Raw genomic sequence first — 18,246 nt, 5'->3', positions numbered from 1 at the left:
ATGATTTATGATTCTAATCTAAACAGAGCTGAGATCTTCCTAAAAAATCTATTTCTGTATTTCAGCACCTCCTGGCTTGTTCCCTATCCTGAATGCCCAATACCTCAAGTGATTAGCACATATATTTGTATGCATCCGACAGAGTACAGCACCCCACACTCAATACTTTTATTTTAATTAGCCAGGAAACTCTAGTAAACATCGAGTGCAGCTGATTTACTACTGACATATCTCTATTTATGCACATTATTCCAGTTTCTGTGGTGTGCAACTGCTACTTCTTCTCATTGAAATTAAGTTAGCAGCAGTGTCTTTTAAAACTCCGAAATATTTTGTACATGGTTATTTACAGAGGAGTTTGAGTTCTTGTGCTTACTACCGAGACACACTGGAGGTACAAGATAGTGAGTGCTGGCCTTTACTCTGTTATATCACTTGTAAGAGAGTGGTGGGCCTTTTTTATAAGTGGTGCTCTAGATGTATTAAATGCTGATTCAATGAAAGTCGTGTGCCTTGAATCAACATCAGTATTTGAAGTTTGTTTGGATAGTATTCTTCACTGAAAAAATGTAATTGGACGGTACGCGTCTTGAAGAAATACCGCTCTTGGAAAGCCTACTTCAGGTTTAATGTTCAATAGCAAGCCAGTCTTAAAGCTTCTGACTGCAGGTTCCCTTCTCACTGAAGACCTTCAAAACACTGCTGGGTTTAGTGTGCTTGATGTCTGCTTTAATCTTGTTTTAATTTAAATTATCATCTGGACGAGAGCGTGGCAGATTTACAATATGGTTCTGAAGCAAGAGCTTCCGATCTAGATGTGGGCTCACAAAAATACTGTTTCCCCAAAGTCAGTGTGTGCGCCAACTACACAACAGTTATCGGTTGTTTGCAGACAAATCTCAGTTCTGAGCCTGATCAGCTGTCTTTGACTGTGCAGATCATCCAAATATAACTCTGGATTATTATAGATAATATCCTCACAGTGTCCATGGTCAGTATAGTAATGATCCTCAAACACAGCATCACAATAGTATAAAATCACAAGGACAAATGAAGCCCGACTTACTAACTATGAAAGCAAACCCAGCTGGTTTCAGTCCATTTGGGATACACCTTGACTTCAAACTATAGCTACATCAAAAATGTGTGGCTAATACACTCAGGCTTTGGCAGCGCTTCACATCATCCTGTTATTATGCATAAATGATTTTAACCACCTTTGTCATGTTCTACTGGTTCTTAACAATATTCGCAAGTCCGGGACTGCTATTTATCGCTCTGACATGGTCCAGACAGATGTGTTTAGGCCTGCTCTGCCTCATATCTGGTAGTAGTACTGTTAGTTTATGCTGACAAACCAAATGTATCTGCTACTTGAAATGAAAGGAAGGGCCCTGCCACCCATAATATCTATCTACAAGTTTTGAGATCTTAGTGTACAGGCATTGCACTCTTTCCCACTGCATGAAGGACAGAAACTTCCAAATTTGATTCCTCATTGCGGCGCTATTGTAATGAATGCTTTTCTAGTTCCCAAAGCAATGGGGTACTCAGGCACAACTGGTAAAAACAAAATGTAAAAAACAAAGATAGAATGGACAGTGAAAACATACTTAGACAATAATTACATATTATAGAACATTTCACCTTGCAAATTTCCGTGATTTGCATTAACTTGTGCTCGAGAAAGTGTCCTCCAAGATATATAACCCTGTGTGAGAAATTCAAATGTGTGTCATCTAAACAGAGGTAACTCACTGTTCAGCCCAGGCACACACTTGTTCGAGGCTTTATCTACAAACGTTGTCTTGATTACTATCGAAATGTAAAAGTGAAGAGGAAATAAATCATAGTCTGCCCGTTGATGAGCTGTTTTCTTTGTTGTTTGTAAATGTTAACTTGTAAACTGGTGTGGCGTCTCTAATAAAAGTACAGTTTGGTTTTGTTGTCGACCTATTCAATGATATCCGAGCCCAATTTTCTTTCCTTGTCTTTCCTGGTCCTAAAGTTCTTGATGAACATTAATGCATACATTTTAAGTTAAAAGGTCGTTGCCCTAATCTGTGCTTAGCAGTTGCACCTACTCATTCAGCTAGGTCTTCACAACTAACTTGCGGGATGGTTGGCTCAGTGAGTTGAGCGCACACTTTTGACAGTGCACAAGTTCAAATCTTGGCAAGAAGAACTGAGCCTCTTGTTCTTACCGCTGTCAACACATCAAGTGCCATTCAAAGCTATCACATGAAGGGCTAGATAAAAGAAACAAGGTATTGTTGAACTCCTTTGCATAAAATGATGTTACACTAAAAGCTCCTTCGCATTTATATCCAGTCCCATTTATGAGTAAAGCTGCATCTTTTGCATTCCCGGGAACACTGAACCTACAATCACCTGAATCAGAAAAGCACTTACAATATTTTCAGACTTGAACGTTTTTTCTATAGATTTTACGGCCAGCCATCATAAACCTTAACTGAACGTGCAGCCCTCAATGCCTTTGACTGCTTGAGTATTAATTGTTTCGAAGGCAGGAGTATTTTCTAGATTCACACATGACCCACCCTCTCCTTTTAGAAATACATATCTGCAATTCCGGCTCTAAAAGTAAATAACCTCATGCCAGTCGCAGGTTTTGATGTTTTGACTTCATAGAAGATTTAAAAAGCCTGCTATCACAAATAATGCTGAAAAACGAATACGGTTTTGCAAAGTTTATAGAAGATTCGCATTCACACAGTAGTTGACAATCTAAGCATACAAATCTATAGAAAACACCGTGGCGGAGCACTGTGGTTTACAGGTAAGCATTTATTTTTATGCTTACCCACAGACATGCGTTCCTACACACTTGAGGGGGAAAGCGAGCGAGGAGAATGTATTTTTTTTTCTGTGAGTGTGTGGGAATGGGCCCTGGTGATTGCTGTGCTGTATTGCAGTTCACGGCCTGTGGGAGGAGTGGTCCCCCTGGAGTTTGTGCTCAGTCACGTGCGGCCGAGGGTCGAGAGCCAGAACGCGGATCTGCGTTGCTCCGCAACACGGAGGAAAGGCCTGCGAGGGTTCCGAGACGCAGAATAAGATCTGCAATTTGGCAGTGTGCCCTGGTCAGTACTTCACTCTTTCTCTGTGTCTGCCTTGTTTGCAACCCTTCTGCGTCATCCTGTCTGTTTTGTTTTGCCATTGTCGTTGTATTCTTTTGTTGCTGTTGGGTGTCTTAAAGGGTCTGAATAAAACGCTTATTTTGCATTGCACCTGCTTGAAGATTTGGCCTTTACAGGATCTTGCTGGTAAAAACAAGTGTATTCCTCTGGCAAAATCTGAGCAGGAAGTTTTGGAGTCTGGAGCTTGTGTTTATACACCTTGGGCCTTGTTTGCAAAGTCATTTTTACCCTAAACCTACTTAAGACTGAAAATTGCTCCATTTACGCCTGCCTCGTATCCACAAAGGGCAACTGATAGACGTGATTGCACTTCTGTGTAATTGTACTCAATGTTTGTCCTCATTTGCACACAATTAAACAACACGCAGGGGGCGGTGAGTGGGTGGGTTAAGGTGTGATTTGCCTTCAGTGTTTGTGAACGTCATAAACTCATGAAGTTGTGGATATTGAAATATTCCTCTTTGAACCTTCCTGGTGCTGGAAATGGTTGGAGACTTGCTTCACAATTGTGCCCTCCTTTGGGAAACAGCAACCTGTACAAACGTTAATTGACATTGCCAGTACTACTGATTGCAAACACAAACCGGTGCAGCTTTCCAGGCATGCTTCTGGGAATTAATGCAATTGCAAATACAAGTACTGAATCTGTTTGAAGGGTTTACTTTTGTAAGTGCAGAATTGTTTGTTTGAAGGGGGCCCTTTAGCCTAATTCACAAAAATGTATCTACCAAAGACAAATTGACAAAAAATTAGGCAGAAGACAAGAAGGAAGGCCCGTTGGGATGAAGGGCCTTGAAAATGATGATGATGATGAACACTGTTTATAGAGTGCATTATTACCCCCCCCCCCAAAAAAAAAGATTCTCCTGGTACTAAACCAGATTAGAAGAAACGACTGCCAAACACAGTTCAATGAATCTTAAAGAAAAGAGGTTTTTTTTCAAAGGTTAATGAAACATCAAAGTTCTGTTGCATATGGAGCAGTAGAGGAACATAATTCCAGTGTCTGGGGCATATATAGGAAAAGGTGTGACCACCACACATGGAATGATGAATTTCAAACAATCAGAAGATGAAGAGAATCCGAGTGAGTCAGCAAGTTGGTTGGGAGGAGTCTGCTCTGCAGGTGCCACGGACCAGAGCCAGGAATGGTACTGTGATATAATCTGTTTGAAGTTGTGCAGAAATACCTTTGTTGAAGATTGGAAAAAAGAGTCCATGTAGTTGAAGTGGGATAAGACCACCACTTGGATGCCTGTTTTCTTCAGATCAGCAGAAAAAAGAGGGAGAATTTATCATGAGATGCTTAAAAAAGTAGAAGAATGTAGTAGAGGTTTGAGATGAATGGAGAAAGGGAGAACCAGGTTGAAGAGAACCCAGATATTTCTGAAATTAATAGGAGTAAGAAGAGATGTTATAGGTCCGAATTGAGGTGGCCACCAGCAGGAGAACAAAATGCAAGCGGCATCTCTAACAAGCAAGACTTCGGTTTTGTTCATTTAAGTTTGATCCAGTTTGTATTCATCAGGTGGTCACAATGGAGGCACAGTTTTTGAAATTATCACTGTTCGTGTTGCTTTCCAGCCTGAGAAGAATCTGAGTATCACCTTCCTAGGATTTGAGCTGGAGGCTAAGTTGTTTAATAAGTGGTACAAAGAGGTGACATAAATATTAAAAAGAGTGGGGCTTACAGAGGAGCCCAGGGGACACCACAGGCAATTGTTTTGAATTTGGAATGAAAAGGGGCGAGGTGCAAAACCCGTGAGCGGTTGAATAGAAATGAAGAAATCAAGCATGGTGCATAGGGCATTACATGGTACTGATCCAACATAGATTAAATCCAAGTTCAGTTGGTGTTCCCTCAGGAGACCTCTTAGGTCTGCAGAGAGTAAGTGTGTGGTGGTACCAAGAATAAAACCATGCACCTGAAGAGCTGGATTTTTCTCTCTGCTGGCAGCCGAGCTTTGGAACTTTTCCAAGGAACATTAAGGAGGTGGACAGTCATACTCACTTCAGGTAGCTTATCAAAACCTGCCTTTCCCTACAGCAAGACATGAGACCTACTTGATAGCCCATTTAGGTTTTTTAGCTCCAAGAATTCTGTGGGTGAACAAGCACTTTAGAAACTGTTTTTATTTATTTTGCAAGGCCAAAGCAGTGCAATGGATACAAAACTATTGACGGTGGGGAATCAGAAGATGATGGGACACTGTGTTGATGTGCATTGCCACATAGGATTAGGGCGGCATGACTGTCCTGATGCAAGATCATGCAGAGCTCATCATCAACTGCATGGTGGTTTTCGTGCTATGGATTTGATGAAAACCAGATTGAGAGGATCCAAGAGTGAGACCAAGAATGTAGAGAGGAGCCCATTGATGTATTTTTCCAATAATTTGGTAGGATCTAGAAGAAGCAAACAGGGATGTAATTAGTGGGGATTGAAAGGCCTGCAAAGAGTGTTTATTTTAGAAAGGGAACCACAAAAGCTGACTTCAATTAGAGGGAACAGAAGCAGCACAAATAGATTCATTAGAAAGTTTTTTAAGCAAAAAAAAAATTTAGTGAATAGTTTTGACCATGTTGTTGTTTATAAGAAGGGGTAGGGACATGAATCGAGTGGAATTCCAGACTTGACACTGGTCAGCAGAGTAGCTTCCGAGTCAGTGAAAAACAAGGGAACTCATGCATGCGAGAGAAGGAATGAGTGAGGAAGAAGTAAGCAGGGCAAAGTAGCAAGGCTTGGGTCAATCCACCAGAGTAGGGTTGGGTAACAAGAAGGAGAAGGAAGTAGAAGAAGGCAGGTCAGGAGTCAGAAAAGGAGTGGCAGGATAAGAGAAACTGGCAGTGACTTTAGAGTAATTCTGCAAGTTTATTTCTGAATATTTTATAATCAGAATCTCTAATGGAGGAATATAGAGATATTTACAGTGGAGGAGGACAAGATCAAGAACAATATTGACAATGTATCTATTAGTTACAGGCATTTTACATTTTAGTACAGTAGTTGAGGGAAAAAGTGGGTCTTTTATTACGTTTTAAGGGCAGTGAGGTAAATAATCCAGTCATCAGGAAGGTAATGGCGCCACCAAAGGCACTCAGTTTTTTGCCGTCATGTTTAGCAGTGTACCAAGGAGCTGTAGATCATCTGTGAATGGAATGTAGGAGGGAATAGTGAGACAATAGCCAAGAGGGTCTAGTAATTGAAACTGCAAAATTGCCTCATCAGCGGAGCCCAAAAGAGAGCACATCCTCCAGTGCAGTAGTTTTTAGAGTCCTCAAGATTAAGACATTGTTGGCAGAAGAGGCTTGAAAAAATTAGGCAGTGGAGCAGGGGTAAGCAAAACTGCCAAAAAGAAACTGTCCAAGTGAGCTGTTATGGAAGCCCATAGTAGTACTATTAGTACAATGACTAGTAAATTGCAGCAACACCAGAGTGCAATCTATTTTCAAGCCAGAGATTATTTCCAAAAAGGAGGAATAGAACAATTAAGAATTTTGACCGAAGGAAATGATCTAAACAGTGTACAGAAGAAGAGTAGGCATCATGAACAATGACTAAGATGCTGCTGCTTGTGTAGTTGGGACGATCCTTGTGAAGAATTTTAGATCCTGGAAAGATAGCTAAGGCCAGGTTAGGTGCAGAAGTAGCATATAGTTGGACATTTGATATACAAATAATGTCAAACGAATTGTTAATTAATAAATCGGGTAGTTCAGAGGCATTATTGGGCAAGGAGTGAAGAATATGGTTGAGGCAATCCTAGGAATGAGTAAATTGTGTAGTGTGAGATTGGGAGCAGAGTTTGTGACTATAGAATCAAAGTGGGCCAAACGATTGAGGAAGAATCTGAAGAGTAGAGAAGGGAGAGTTTGTCAGGTTGAGTTTGAAGGGTCCCAGACACGCTGAGTATGTCTGTCTATGGTGAGCCCTACCTTGTGCCCGATGGAGAATAGTTCTGCCTGGGAATAACTTCTATGAGAGGAAAACTTGGCAGAGTAATGGGAACTGGGCCCAGATGCAACAAAGTGTTAATGCAATCACAATACAGACAGTATTTTTTCATATGCAGTTCATGTAGTTATTGATGAACCCACAAGACCATCCGAAATTTATTTTCCGTGGATTTATGGCTGAGTAATTGTTGGTTCAGTATGCTCTGGAGACAAGTTTACTGGTCACAATGTGTGCTTTTTGCCAGCTTTTCAGACTTGCCCAGGGGTGGGTGTAGCACGTCCACATGCATTACAGGAACCATGGAAAATACCAAAATGCAATGCAGATTACAGCAATAACTCAATTTTATCATGTTACAAGCAGCCATCAGTGCTCTAAACAAGATTTATTAAGATTTTAGAACCTGACACATATTGTAAGGTGGGATCTAAAAGCATCAAAAATTGCATTGTAGAAGAGTTCTGCAGAAAATGCAATAAAAAAAAGAAACCCCAACGAATTGCTGTCAAAACATTGTTGGCTCAGATGTGCCCACTGCTATCGTAATTGCAAGAAAATACTACATTGTAGTAGGGAGCCCAGAATCGTTCCGATTCTCCAATTAATTGTTTAGCCCTCTATTTTCAAAAATCAAACTGTCTCACACGGAAGAGTTAGGGGTTGCTTGCATCTCAATTTCCTGAACACAGCCTGGCCAGATATTGGCACTGCCTTACAGTTTCAGATAAAAGAACCAAAGAGAAAAAAATGACCAGAGAGACTCAGTTGCACCAGTCAAAAATGTCCACCTTTCCGTCTAAAAAGTAATTTTCCAGATGATCTCAAATTGAAACAACGTAGAAAGGAAGGTTGTGTGTTGGGTGTAAATGAAATGGTGGTAATAGTTTCATACCACAAAAGACTTATGAATGTAATATTACCTGGTCAAAGTAGAGTGGAGAGCAATGTCAAAATCTACTGTTGAATCCAGTCACAGAATTTAATTCTAAACAGCCCTTGGTCATCCTTGATAATCTCATCCCAGCAGGTCCGACAAAAGATACAAATATACAGTTCCCTTCATATAGGCATGAAGCCAAAAGAGGGTACTTACTTCACTTGTATGTAATTGAAACCATCAATTCAGTGGTACTTTGATTCTCAGCAGAAAAATCTGTAATTGCATGCATTTATCATTGTTTTTATCCAGGCTGAAGATCTCAAAACAATTTAAATGATTAAGTAAACCATAGTCAGTCTTTGCATCATCTCCATAAAGTAAAAAAAAAAAGAAGTTGTTGATAAGCCTCCTAAAAATTGAGCATCTTTTTAGGTCTATTCACTTTTAAAAATACATCCATTGCTAGATAGATTAGAGTCTAAACACTTGAGTGAGGGCACACTGGTGCCAAACTCTAATTCAACAGTACATCCTGTGTGGAAAAACCTAACAGTTTCTACCAAGTTTGGTACAACACCTGAGTCTGTAATTATGCTCTCAGTGACAGGACATGTTAATATTTCCCTAGATGGTTACTGAGTTTAAGGGTTTCCCCAAACATTTAATTCATACTAGAAGTTTGAGCGTTTTAATACTTCTCCAGCATGTTTGCTACCATTGTTAGATATTTCCTTTTTGTATTCCATTCAAATTAAGTTTTATAATACACTGTGGCTCAGAAAGCAATGGTCTACTTTCCCTTTGGGTGGCCTTAAGAAACCCTGCATCAAGGCAAGGATAAGTGGACAGAAATCAACAGTCTACTCTCTGACGTGGGATTGCTCCTTGATAAGAAGCAATATTGGAATAGCCACAGGGGGCGGAAATCCGTTCATGAAAGAAGTCATGCTGTAAGGGGATTATTCTAGAAGAATTTTTCAACCATATCCCTTTAAGGCTTCTTAGCAAACTGGGTAGTTTACATTGAGTGCTCTGTTACAAACAGTGCATCTGCTTGTCGACTTGTTCAGCCTTGTTCTGTGTAATTCCCCCATTGGGAGCTAGAGAGAGTAGAATAATCAGTCGCCCACTGAAATAATAGGGAAACGTCTGTCCATGAGTTTATTGTTCTTGTATGAACAGATCTGGAATAACCTACAAAGATGCAGTGGCCAATGGTAAGAAAAGTGTGCCCTCAAAAGATTTTCTGAGAAAGGGAAGGGGCCACTAAAACATTGGCCTCGGCTCATAAAGAGAGGTTCTGACAAATGTCTTGGATACTTAGGCTCAAATGTAACTCAACTATGTGTTTTCCAGTATTCAGTCAGGGAGGTAATGGCTTGGGGAGCTCACACTGATAGTACTGAGGTCTGTGGTGTTCATTTTCAATGAATGATATCAACAGGAACATATTGACACTAATGATATATTCAGTGGCTCCTCCTGATTTTTCCATCTTCATATACTGACCTGCACATCAGGGTTTAGCAGCCAGTTTTCCACTCACAATATGTTAAACTCAGTTTGTGACTCATACTCCCATTACATTTTCATAGTGGTAATACAAGATCATGCACTGCATTCCTCCCCAACAAGACTAAAAGTGCCCGATGTTGCATCTATAGTGTTGGGCTATGTTGGAGAGGATGTGACATAAAGACCAGGTGCCAAAAACACCTTGCAATGGACTGAAGAAATGTTGGTCAGAATGTTTTAAAACTTGGATGCCCAATAGGAAGACAAAAAAGCCTATTTCTGTTTGACTGGGCCCACCCTATAGCTTCCAGGGAAAACAAAATCAGATGATGGCTTGGAAAATAAAAGCATATATTGGATGCTTGTTTACAGAAAGTGTGGTCTCAGTGGTTACGCTGAAAAAAAAAAAAAATCCCAGATCACCAGGGGGAAATGGGGTTAAAGGTGACTGCATGTAGATAGAAAATAAAAGATAATCTGGTCAAATTGGATCAAATAAGCTCTGCTGCTGCAAGCATGGATATTTACTGACACCTTATTTTTATGAAGGCACTTACCATCCATTATAGTTTCCAACAGGGATAATGTTTTAATCCATGTTAAGCACAAGATTAATTATTGTGTGGTGATATTTTACACACACAAAGGTTTGTAAAATATTTATTTAAATTATAAACCGTTTCCAATTTAAACCACCACAACTTTAATCTCCAATGAATACTATGTTGCAGTCAAAAGTACAGAGTTTGCAGTCAAGGCACCTTAATGGACAACATTGTACATTTTCAACATTGCAGTTTAATCACATAGCTCCTATTTCCTCAGCTAACAGGAGGATCACACTTCTAACACATTACATTTTCTCCCCATCATTGTTTGAAATTACAGGGCCTTTTTTGGTCCACCTCTCAGATCTAACAAATACATTTGCATTAGCTTCCAAAAAGTCCTGGGTCTGGAAAGCAAAAGCGATATGGTCGAGTAATTATCTAGCATTTCAGTACAGTGTGTTAAATCCTTTATGAAGGATTTGTGTTTAGGAGGAGTAAAACTCATCCACTTCAGTGCCACCCACCTGCCGTTTAGTCAGTAGCAAAGCCAAAGATGTAAATTTCATAGTGTCCCAAGGGAGGTGCACTGTGTAGAGGTATCCCTGTGGCAATCAATCCTCTTCTGTAGTGTGTCATATTCCAATATGTCAGTACAGGAGGACATTACCAGACCAAATGTATGAACACCACTTCCTCTGACCTGCAACTGCATTTCTTTTCACAGCATATAGGCCCATCAGACGTGAATGTGGCTGTATGTTCTAGGGTAATGTAAGTCTATATAAGAACTTGAAGTGTACCTGTTTATGCCTCTATCTAAACAGAATATTCTTCAAATGCGAGCAGCAGTACGTCTAGCATTTATCAGACAATGTTTGCCCCAGGTCTGCCACCCAGTGGGCATTGGCTTCAAACTAGACCCTCGCTTGAAACTTAATGGTTTTGGAATACAGGAAAAATACCAATTCCCCATCTCACTGTGTTTGTAAATTTTAGTGAGCGATGACAATTTAGCAGGTAGGCACACACAATAACAATGAAGAATTGCCAGTGGCCTATGATCACCACAGGCCTTATTTTCATCCAGAGTTATGAACAAGCCCTTTGGAAAAAGTTATTCTAGAACACGCTTACCTTACTTTATTTGAGCAGGATTGCCACCCAGAGGCTCCAGAGGGGAATAAAGAAACTCTAATTCACCGTAATGTTCTAGTTCCACCCAACAGAAATACTCCACAGTGTCTACTATGCTTCTGTTCCTCTTGAGTCTTCTGCAGAGAGACTGCTTAGGGCAGTCTGTCCCCCTTAATTGGGTACTTAAATTATGAAGTTGGATACAGCCAGGATTTGCAAACCTGGATCTACCTTACAAGACTGTAAATGTAAGGATTAGGCACTGCAAGGTCCACTTTCTACCTGGGCATTGTGAGTGTTCCAGCCAATAAATACCAGTCCCTCTCCCCCTATCAATTTTAATAAATGTCTGAGCTGCCAAAAATTCCTGTGACAGTCACTGGTTAATTAGTAAATGCCATGTTATGCGGATTTGTAGAGTGTCTTTCACAGGAGAGTATCCTGGTCCTGAACAGGTGAGTCTAGCCAAAGTGGGAAGCCTAGGTCATCTGCTTCCTTCGGAATTTAGGTAGGTGAGGACACTCGTATGTGTAGCAGCAGGTCGTGCCATGCTTTAGGAGCAATGTAGGAGAAGGCTTTCCTGCCGGATCCGGTTTTCGATATGTGTGAGATTTGTGCAAGTAGGAAACTGGACAAGCATAAGTGTCTGGAATGTTTGTAGAAGCAGATGTGATTGTTGAGGTATGCAGGGCCAATGTTATGTAGTGCCTTGAAAGTGTTGGTGAGGAGTTTGAATTGTGCTCGTTTGTGTATGGCGAGCCAGTAGAACTCCTCCAGTGGGTAGAGAAATCTGGGAAGGACTACCACTTTCATGATCTAAATCCTGCCCAGCACAGAGACAGGCAACACAATCTAATGCATAACCTGGGTCTCCAGCCTATCCACACCATTCACTAACCGTTTCTCGCTGCCAGTGTAATGGGTAATCTAGTACTCCTCTATAGAGGTTTTCTTAAGTAGGAGCACTTTTGATTTACCCCAATTAACTTGAAAGCCAGTGTAACTGTCAGATTTCACAATTTATCTGATGACAGGATTCACAATCCTCTCAGGCATTTGTAGGTAAAGAACATCATCAGCATACAATAACAGTAATTGCCTCTTTTGAATAGCCCTTTATGAGAATAAAGTTCCTTCATTAAGCATGACAACAGCTGCATTGCTGTGTGGTAAAAGTGGTGATAAGGGACACCCCAGGCACATACCTCGCTCATTGGTCAGGGGACCACAGAGGTGTGTTCACTGTAACTCGTGCAACAGGCCGGGTGCAAAGTAGACTCACCGAATTGCTAAAGAATTTGCCCTGGACACTGCAATGCAAACTTATATAAGGAAGGGCCACTCCAAGGAGCCAGTCGTTTTTTCAGCATCTAGCATGATGACACTCACTGGCAGATTGCAATTAAGCATAGTCATCAGGCTGTGCAAGTTATGTAGAGATGATCTTTAGGGAATGAATGCCGATTGTTCTGTATCGACCAAGTCAAACATCAGTGATGCAGTGGTTAGGGCCAGTCTTTTATTGTCCCCATAGCAACAAGAAGCAGTATGAGGAGACGTGCTGGAAGTGCTCGCCTGGCATTGGAAGAATGATGATCAGAGCCTCAAGCTAAGTTCTGGGCAGGCACCTCTTCAGATTTGCCTTGTTAAACAGGTTTAGATGACTCAATAATATCTGCATATTCTTTGTTAAACTCCAGAGGGAGCCCATCGCTGCCAGGGGATTTTCCACTCGCCATACCATGGATGGCCATGGAGATTTGGTCTTCTGAAAAGGACTGCTGAGCAGTTCTTAGAACTCACCATCAGCCCATAACAAAGTGACTTTGTGTATTTACTCAACTATTTGCTAGGAGATGGCTGAGATATGCAACACATATAAACATGTGTAATACTGTCTAAATGCTTCCAGATTTTCCAGTGGCACAACTTGGTTGTTCCTGGCTTGACTAAGGAGTGCCAAGTCACCTCTTTCCCTGGTCTGTAACCCCCACCAAACTATACACACATAAAGTTAATAAGGCACAGCTCTGGAGGACATAAAAGTGAAGTTATACCAGACTGAGTATGTGTGTGTATGTATATATATATGTGTGTATGTGTGTGTGTATATATACACACATACACATATATATATGTGTGTGTGTATCTTAAATGTGTCAAATCTCACATCATTATGGTTTTTACAACCCAGTGATTACTCATAAGCCACTTGAGAAGTTTAAGTCCTTAGGACAGTAATAAGCCAAAGTTGTCTTCAGAACGTGTGATTGATTGATCACATTCGTACTTTGGATTAAGTCAACTCAGGGGCTTCGTTTAGTAGAGGCTTTCCAATGCTCTTTCCATTAAAAGGATACCAGGTCAACGGATGCTTGTTACTAGGTGCAGGTTTACAGGTTTAAGCATGCAAAGCACACTGGCGGACTAAACCTGCACTATAGGAGCATGCAACAGGTAATATAAATATTATATACCCTAATTGCTCTGTTTATGATCTGCTGGGACACCTACTCATAGCCAGTTTTTCCACAGTCTCAAGGACTTGTAGGAGTGCTATATGTCTAAGACGACGGAAACACGTTATTGTTCCACACTCTGTTTCTATTGCACAGATGAATACACACAGTGAGCTGTGATGCCGAAGTCACTTAGAAAGCTATCATAACACCCTGATAAATTATCAAGCCCAAATGTTTGTTCCAGTTTCCACCCCATCTCCAACATTCTTTTCCTCAGCTAAATCAGGCTAGAAAAATAGATCACAAAAAAACTTCAAAATTGTGTGGAATTGGACTTTATTCTGCATGCTCTTCTGTCAAATTTTGACTCTCTAGATGCAGCAAATACATATTGGACAGCACAGTACTTACAACTTGCCGATTGAACTTAAACACTTGACTTTGAGTTGAGAATGTCTTGGAAACTGTTTTTGTTTTGTTAATGTGCCTAACACTGTGCACTGTTGTTGCAGTTATAATTTCCTTTTCCACTGTGCTGCTTCTTGAGCGCTTGTTCCATGTCATAATGCCGCAAGCTATTTGGATTCTAAGCATAAAATAAATCTATAAAATAAACATGGGATAAACTTTGAAATATACTTTGATGATGCCCAGATGCACAAGACGTCATGTGAAGGCCATAATAAAATTACAACTTGCCTTAAACAAGCGTACCACTGAATGCAAGAATATTTTCTTTGAATGATGCAACAATGGAAATCCTTGTGTTTGACAGGGCAGATAAGAAGTCCATCTCATTTGTGTAACTACAAAACCTAGGATATTCAACCACCACATCCAATAAGCAAAATCACTTGGGATTTTTGTTCAACATTGATAGGTTTTTTTCAATTCAAAATTTGTAAATTGAGAATCTACAGCTATCCTTGCTTGAAAGATCATGTGCTCACTGCCCTGCATGGTTTGTGTGGGACTGAAAGGATCTTTGATGATGACAAAGCAATGCTGTTTATTTGGAAACTGGGCAAACACTGCCCAAAAGAATGCAACAGCCCCCGGATCATGCAGCAGAACTGTGCATAGAACCCCAAAAGAAAGCATGAGCTAGCAAAGGTAGCGGTAACGTTAAACGTTCTCTGTACAGAACACACAGGAAGTCATTAGAAAGACCTGGGTACATGCAGACACTTCCCCCCACAATAATGGTTTCTATGGTTAGCTACCTTGCACTAGATCATCCCACAAACCTATAAGAGATAAAACACAGAGGTAGGTTCCTAGGAGCTGTTGAATACCCTTAAGCTGGCTTTGAGGGATGGCTTGAGGAATCTCGTAAAACAAAGCTTTTCAGAATCATTTGACTAGGCCACAGAATTGATGTTAACAGTTGAGGATTGTCTGATTGTCTGATAATGCTGTAATTAGGGGGGTGTAAGAGAAGAAGGATTATGCACAGTGCATGGACAGTGGTTAGGTGTTATACACAAAGCCCACTGGACACATCCGAAGGGCTTTAGCCACAAGGCTACTGAGTCCCACCACCTGTTTAGTGGGTATTTTGGGAAGGGGGCAATCAAAAAGATGATTATGGTTGTTTATTACAATCACAACATTTTTGCCAAAAAGCACACATTTCTGCAAAATTCAGTGAACAAGACAGAAAAGCCTGCTGCAATGTGCTGTTACCTTGAGCTGTGCAATGATATCTTTCCCCAGGGTATTGTTTCCTCTGCTGCATATTTTATTTGTTCAGATCGCAAAACAGTCTTATATAAAACATAAGCAATCCAATAAAAAGCATCAGCTTCAGGTACATTTTGGGTAGGAACCAAAGGAACATTTGTTAAGTTATGGTGGGCTGTACCACTATTATTCACTCAATGGAGCACACATAACCTCACACATAATATCACAGATGATATCAGAAAATTACAGGTGGCATATTGGGGCAGAGAGAAACCCATAATCTGAGATCATATTGTTATCCTTCTCAATGGCTTGTAGGATTGTGGTGGAATTAATCTTTAAAAGTACTGTTATTTGCTAGTTTCACTCTGAGGCCATCATACAAGGGATATTGTGATAGAGCATGTAGCGTAGGAACAGGGCAAATACAAGGTCATTTTCACACCTCTCCAAATTACTACTTGGGCAGAGTTAATCTTGTGCCCTTCTGTTCAATTTTTATGGATATTAGGATTGGGTCAGAGCCAATCACAGATCGGGCAGATGGCTCTACCTCTGAACCAGGGACACAAATGCAAGTGCCCAGTTTTTCTGATGTTGGTTAGTACCTTCACGTGGGAGTGTTGATGTGAGGCACGGTCAATCGCCTTAAAGCGCTAGTATAGCACAGTAAGCCTTACACCAGACATATGCCTCTTCGAAGCCCTTATATTTGGAGCAAAGTCCATTCCATAATATTTCAGTGCTTTTGGAAGGCCAGTGATACTGGGGAAAGGTCAGTCACACGACAAACCAGTGATTCTGTTTTGGGTGAAAACAGCCAATAACATGTTATGGTAGTACCTCTGAAAGAAGGAAGTCTTGAAAGTCTGACATACTTTTTCTTGTGTCACTGAAAAAGTGGCCAAACTGGCTAAGAACAGTGACATGGGAGGTTAATGCTTTTCAGTTTCTGTCGCTGCTCAGGCAGAATCAGCCACATATCTTGCCATTTACCTTCTAATGCACTAGGGGTTGGGTACAGTTAGTTAACAGTCTTTTGTTAGTGAAGGTCCTAAGGCTGGGGTTCACTTTTGTATCAAGCCAGAGTTTGTATTGTATACCCACAAGCTCCATAAATTAACCAGTTCCTAGGTGGCAAACCAGATAAGGAAAATGTTTCAGCTATGTCAAGTTATCTGCACCAGAAAGTGTCCAGTAGAGTTTCAAATGGCACCCTGATACCCAGTCCTGACATGATTCATAGGTAATGTAAATATTGCTTGATCACCTTTAACCTCAGTTTCCTTCTTCAGTGACTCTGCAAATATGGGATCCAGAGGTGCTTGTGAGCTTATCCAGTATTTTCCATGTGTCTGATTTGAATATGGAAATGTCTTTATTGAAGTCTGTAGACTTGAAGCCCTCTTCAGCATTCCATCGTAGTCTATCTGCAACTAATTTACTCAGTGAGCGTCTCTGGTGCTTGGGCTTCTCTCACAAATGAGTATCATACAGCTTCTTTGCATAAATGCACCCTGTGGCCATTGGGATCCTCTTGCATAAGAAGTAGCCTTCAGACAGCACATTAAGGAGCACAATAAGTTGCCTTTATGCCAACACAAGAAGACAATCTGCTTTAAGAAGTGAACGTCATCCACTTATGGGCTCATTCCAGTCTTGAAGCTGCTGACCTCGTTCAGGTTCTTGTTGGCTCTTCTGTGGCTGAGGTTCAAACATTGAAAGAGGCTCTTCGTTTTCTTTCCAATGTACCATATAATGCGCTTTCCCAACTTGTGAAAGTGACCAAGGCTTCAATTTTGGTCAATGCTGGCAAAAAGCTGGTGGCTCTGACCCTAGTTTCAACTTGCTACACTGCCACCAAATCTGGGTCCCAGAGTGCTTCCTAAGCCAGACACCCTGCGTCAGATGGTGCTGTTTGTGACACCGACTGCACTGATGCAAAATCCGAAAATCAATGACTCAATATTTTGGGAATGGCTAGACATGTTTATCTACTGAAGAAAGAGCTTGTTGATGTGTCTTCTGTCACTAGAAAATTGTTTCTCCAACATGTGCTCTCCAGACCTTGCTCAGATGCCACTATGTATGTGGCAGACCCAGTTGCTAATGTATATGCAGGATTTGAGTGCCCTGGAGACATCTCTCTACAGGTTCTCATTATAGAGGGTCCAGCTTTGTTGTTTGAAGCACAATTTTCCATTGTTATTAGGAAGGCAGCTGAAAAGGCTCCTTTCCCATTGAGCACTATGGAACCCAACACCTCCCTATAAAGAGAGATTTAGGCAGACATGCAACCCACTGAAGGTATTTTACCTTTTATGGAAACAGTAGTTGGTCTGGTAACTTGGGACCGCAGCAATCGAATCCATCCTCCTCTAATCCACTTTACGTCAACCCACATTCTTCTGCTGAGATTTCGGTGGTGCAAGCTTGCTGTGCCATTTTAAAGAGTGACACAGTTCCCTCCGTTTCTCCCGACATGGAAGCTCAATCAGAGGCAGAAAAATGATTGCCTCTAGAAACATTGGCTTATGTCCTGAAATGCGGGGGGTCTTCTTTTACCCACTCTGCCACAATTGCTTCTATTAGGAACAGCATAGGCAGCTGAGGCTGGACAGCTTTGGCAAACAAGTGTACTGGATCACTGGCCACCTAGCTGAATATGATATATCTTGGTTACTAAAGGAGAAGCCATATAGACACTTGCCTGGCATACCAAAGCACCAAGTCTGCATTACAATGAAGTGAGTTTGAATTTGACTGTAAGACATGTTTTATGTATTGATCGTAGTACCCTGATACCCCCAAAATGCACTGGGGCTCACAAGTTAACTTCTGGATTTTAATAAATGTACTAAACAAAATTTCTTTGATTTACCATTATAACAGATTTCTGAAT

General features: G+C 40.9%; 1 protein-coding gene across 18 annotated transcripts in view; it reads left to right on the top strand.

Moving 5' to 3' along the window:
* Window positions 1–18,246, top strand: part of ADGRB2 (adhesion G protein-coupled receptor B2) — a 1,191,470-nt gene that overhangs the window by 512,547 nt on the left and 660,677 nt on the right. For 8 of the 18 annotated variants that reach the window (XM_069223299.1, XM_069223300.1, XM_069223307.1 and 5 more), the window contains one exon: window positions 2,937–3,101. The exons of the other annotated variants lie outside the window; for them this stretch is intronic. In XM_069223299.1, coding sequence (XP_069079400.1) covers window positions 2,937–3,101 — 165 coding nt within the window. The remainder of the gene's footprint in view (window positions 1–2,936; window positions 3,102–18,246) is intronic. 18 annotated transcript variants of the gene reach the window in all.

Source organism: Pleurodeles waltl, chromosome 3_1 (assembly GCF_031143425.1).
Source record: "Pleurodeles waltl isolate 20211129_DDA chromosome 3_1, aPleWal1.hap1.20221129, whole genome shotgun sequence".
NCBI lineage: Eukaryota > Metazoa > Chordata > Amphibia > Caudata > Salamandridae > Pleurodeles > Pleurodeles waltl.
This window is presented reverse-complemented; position numbering and strand designations above follow the sequence as displayed.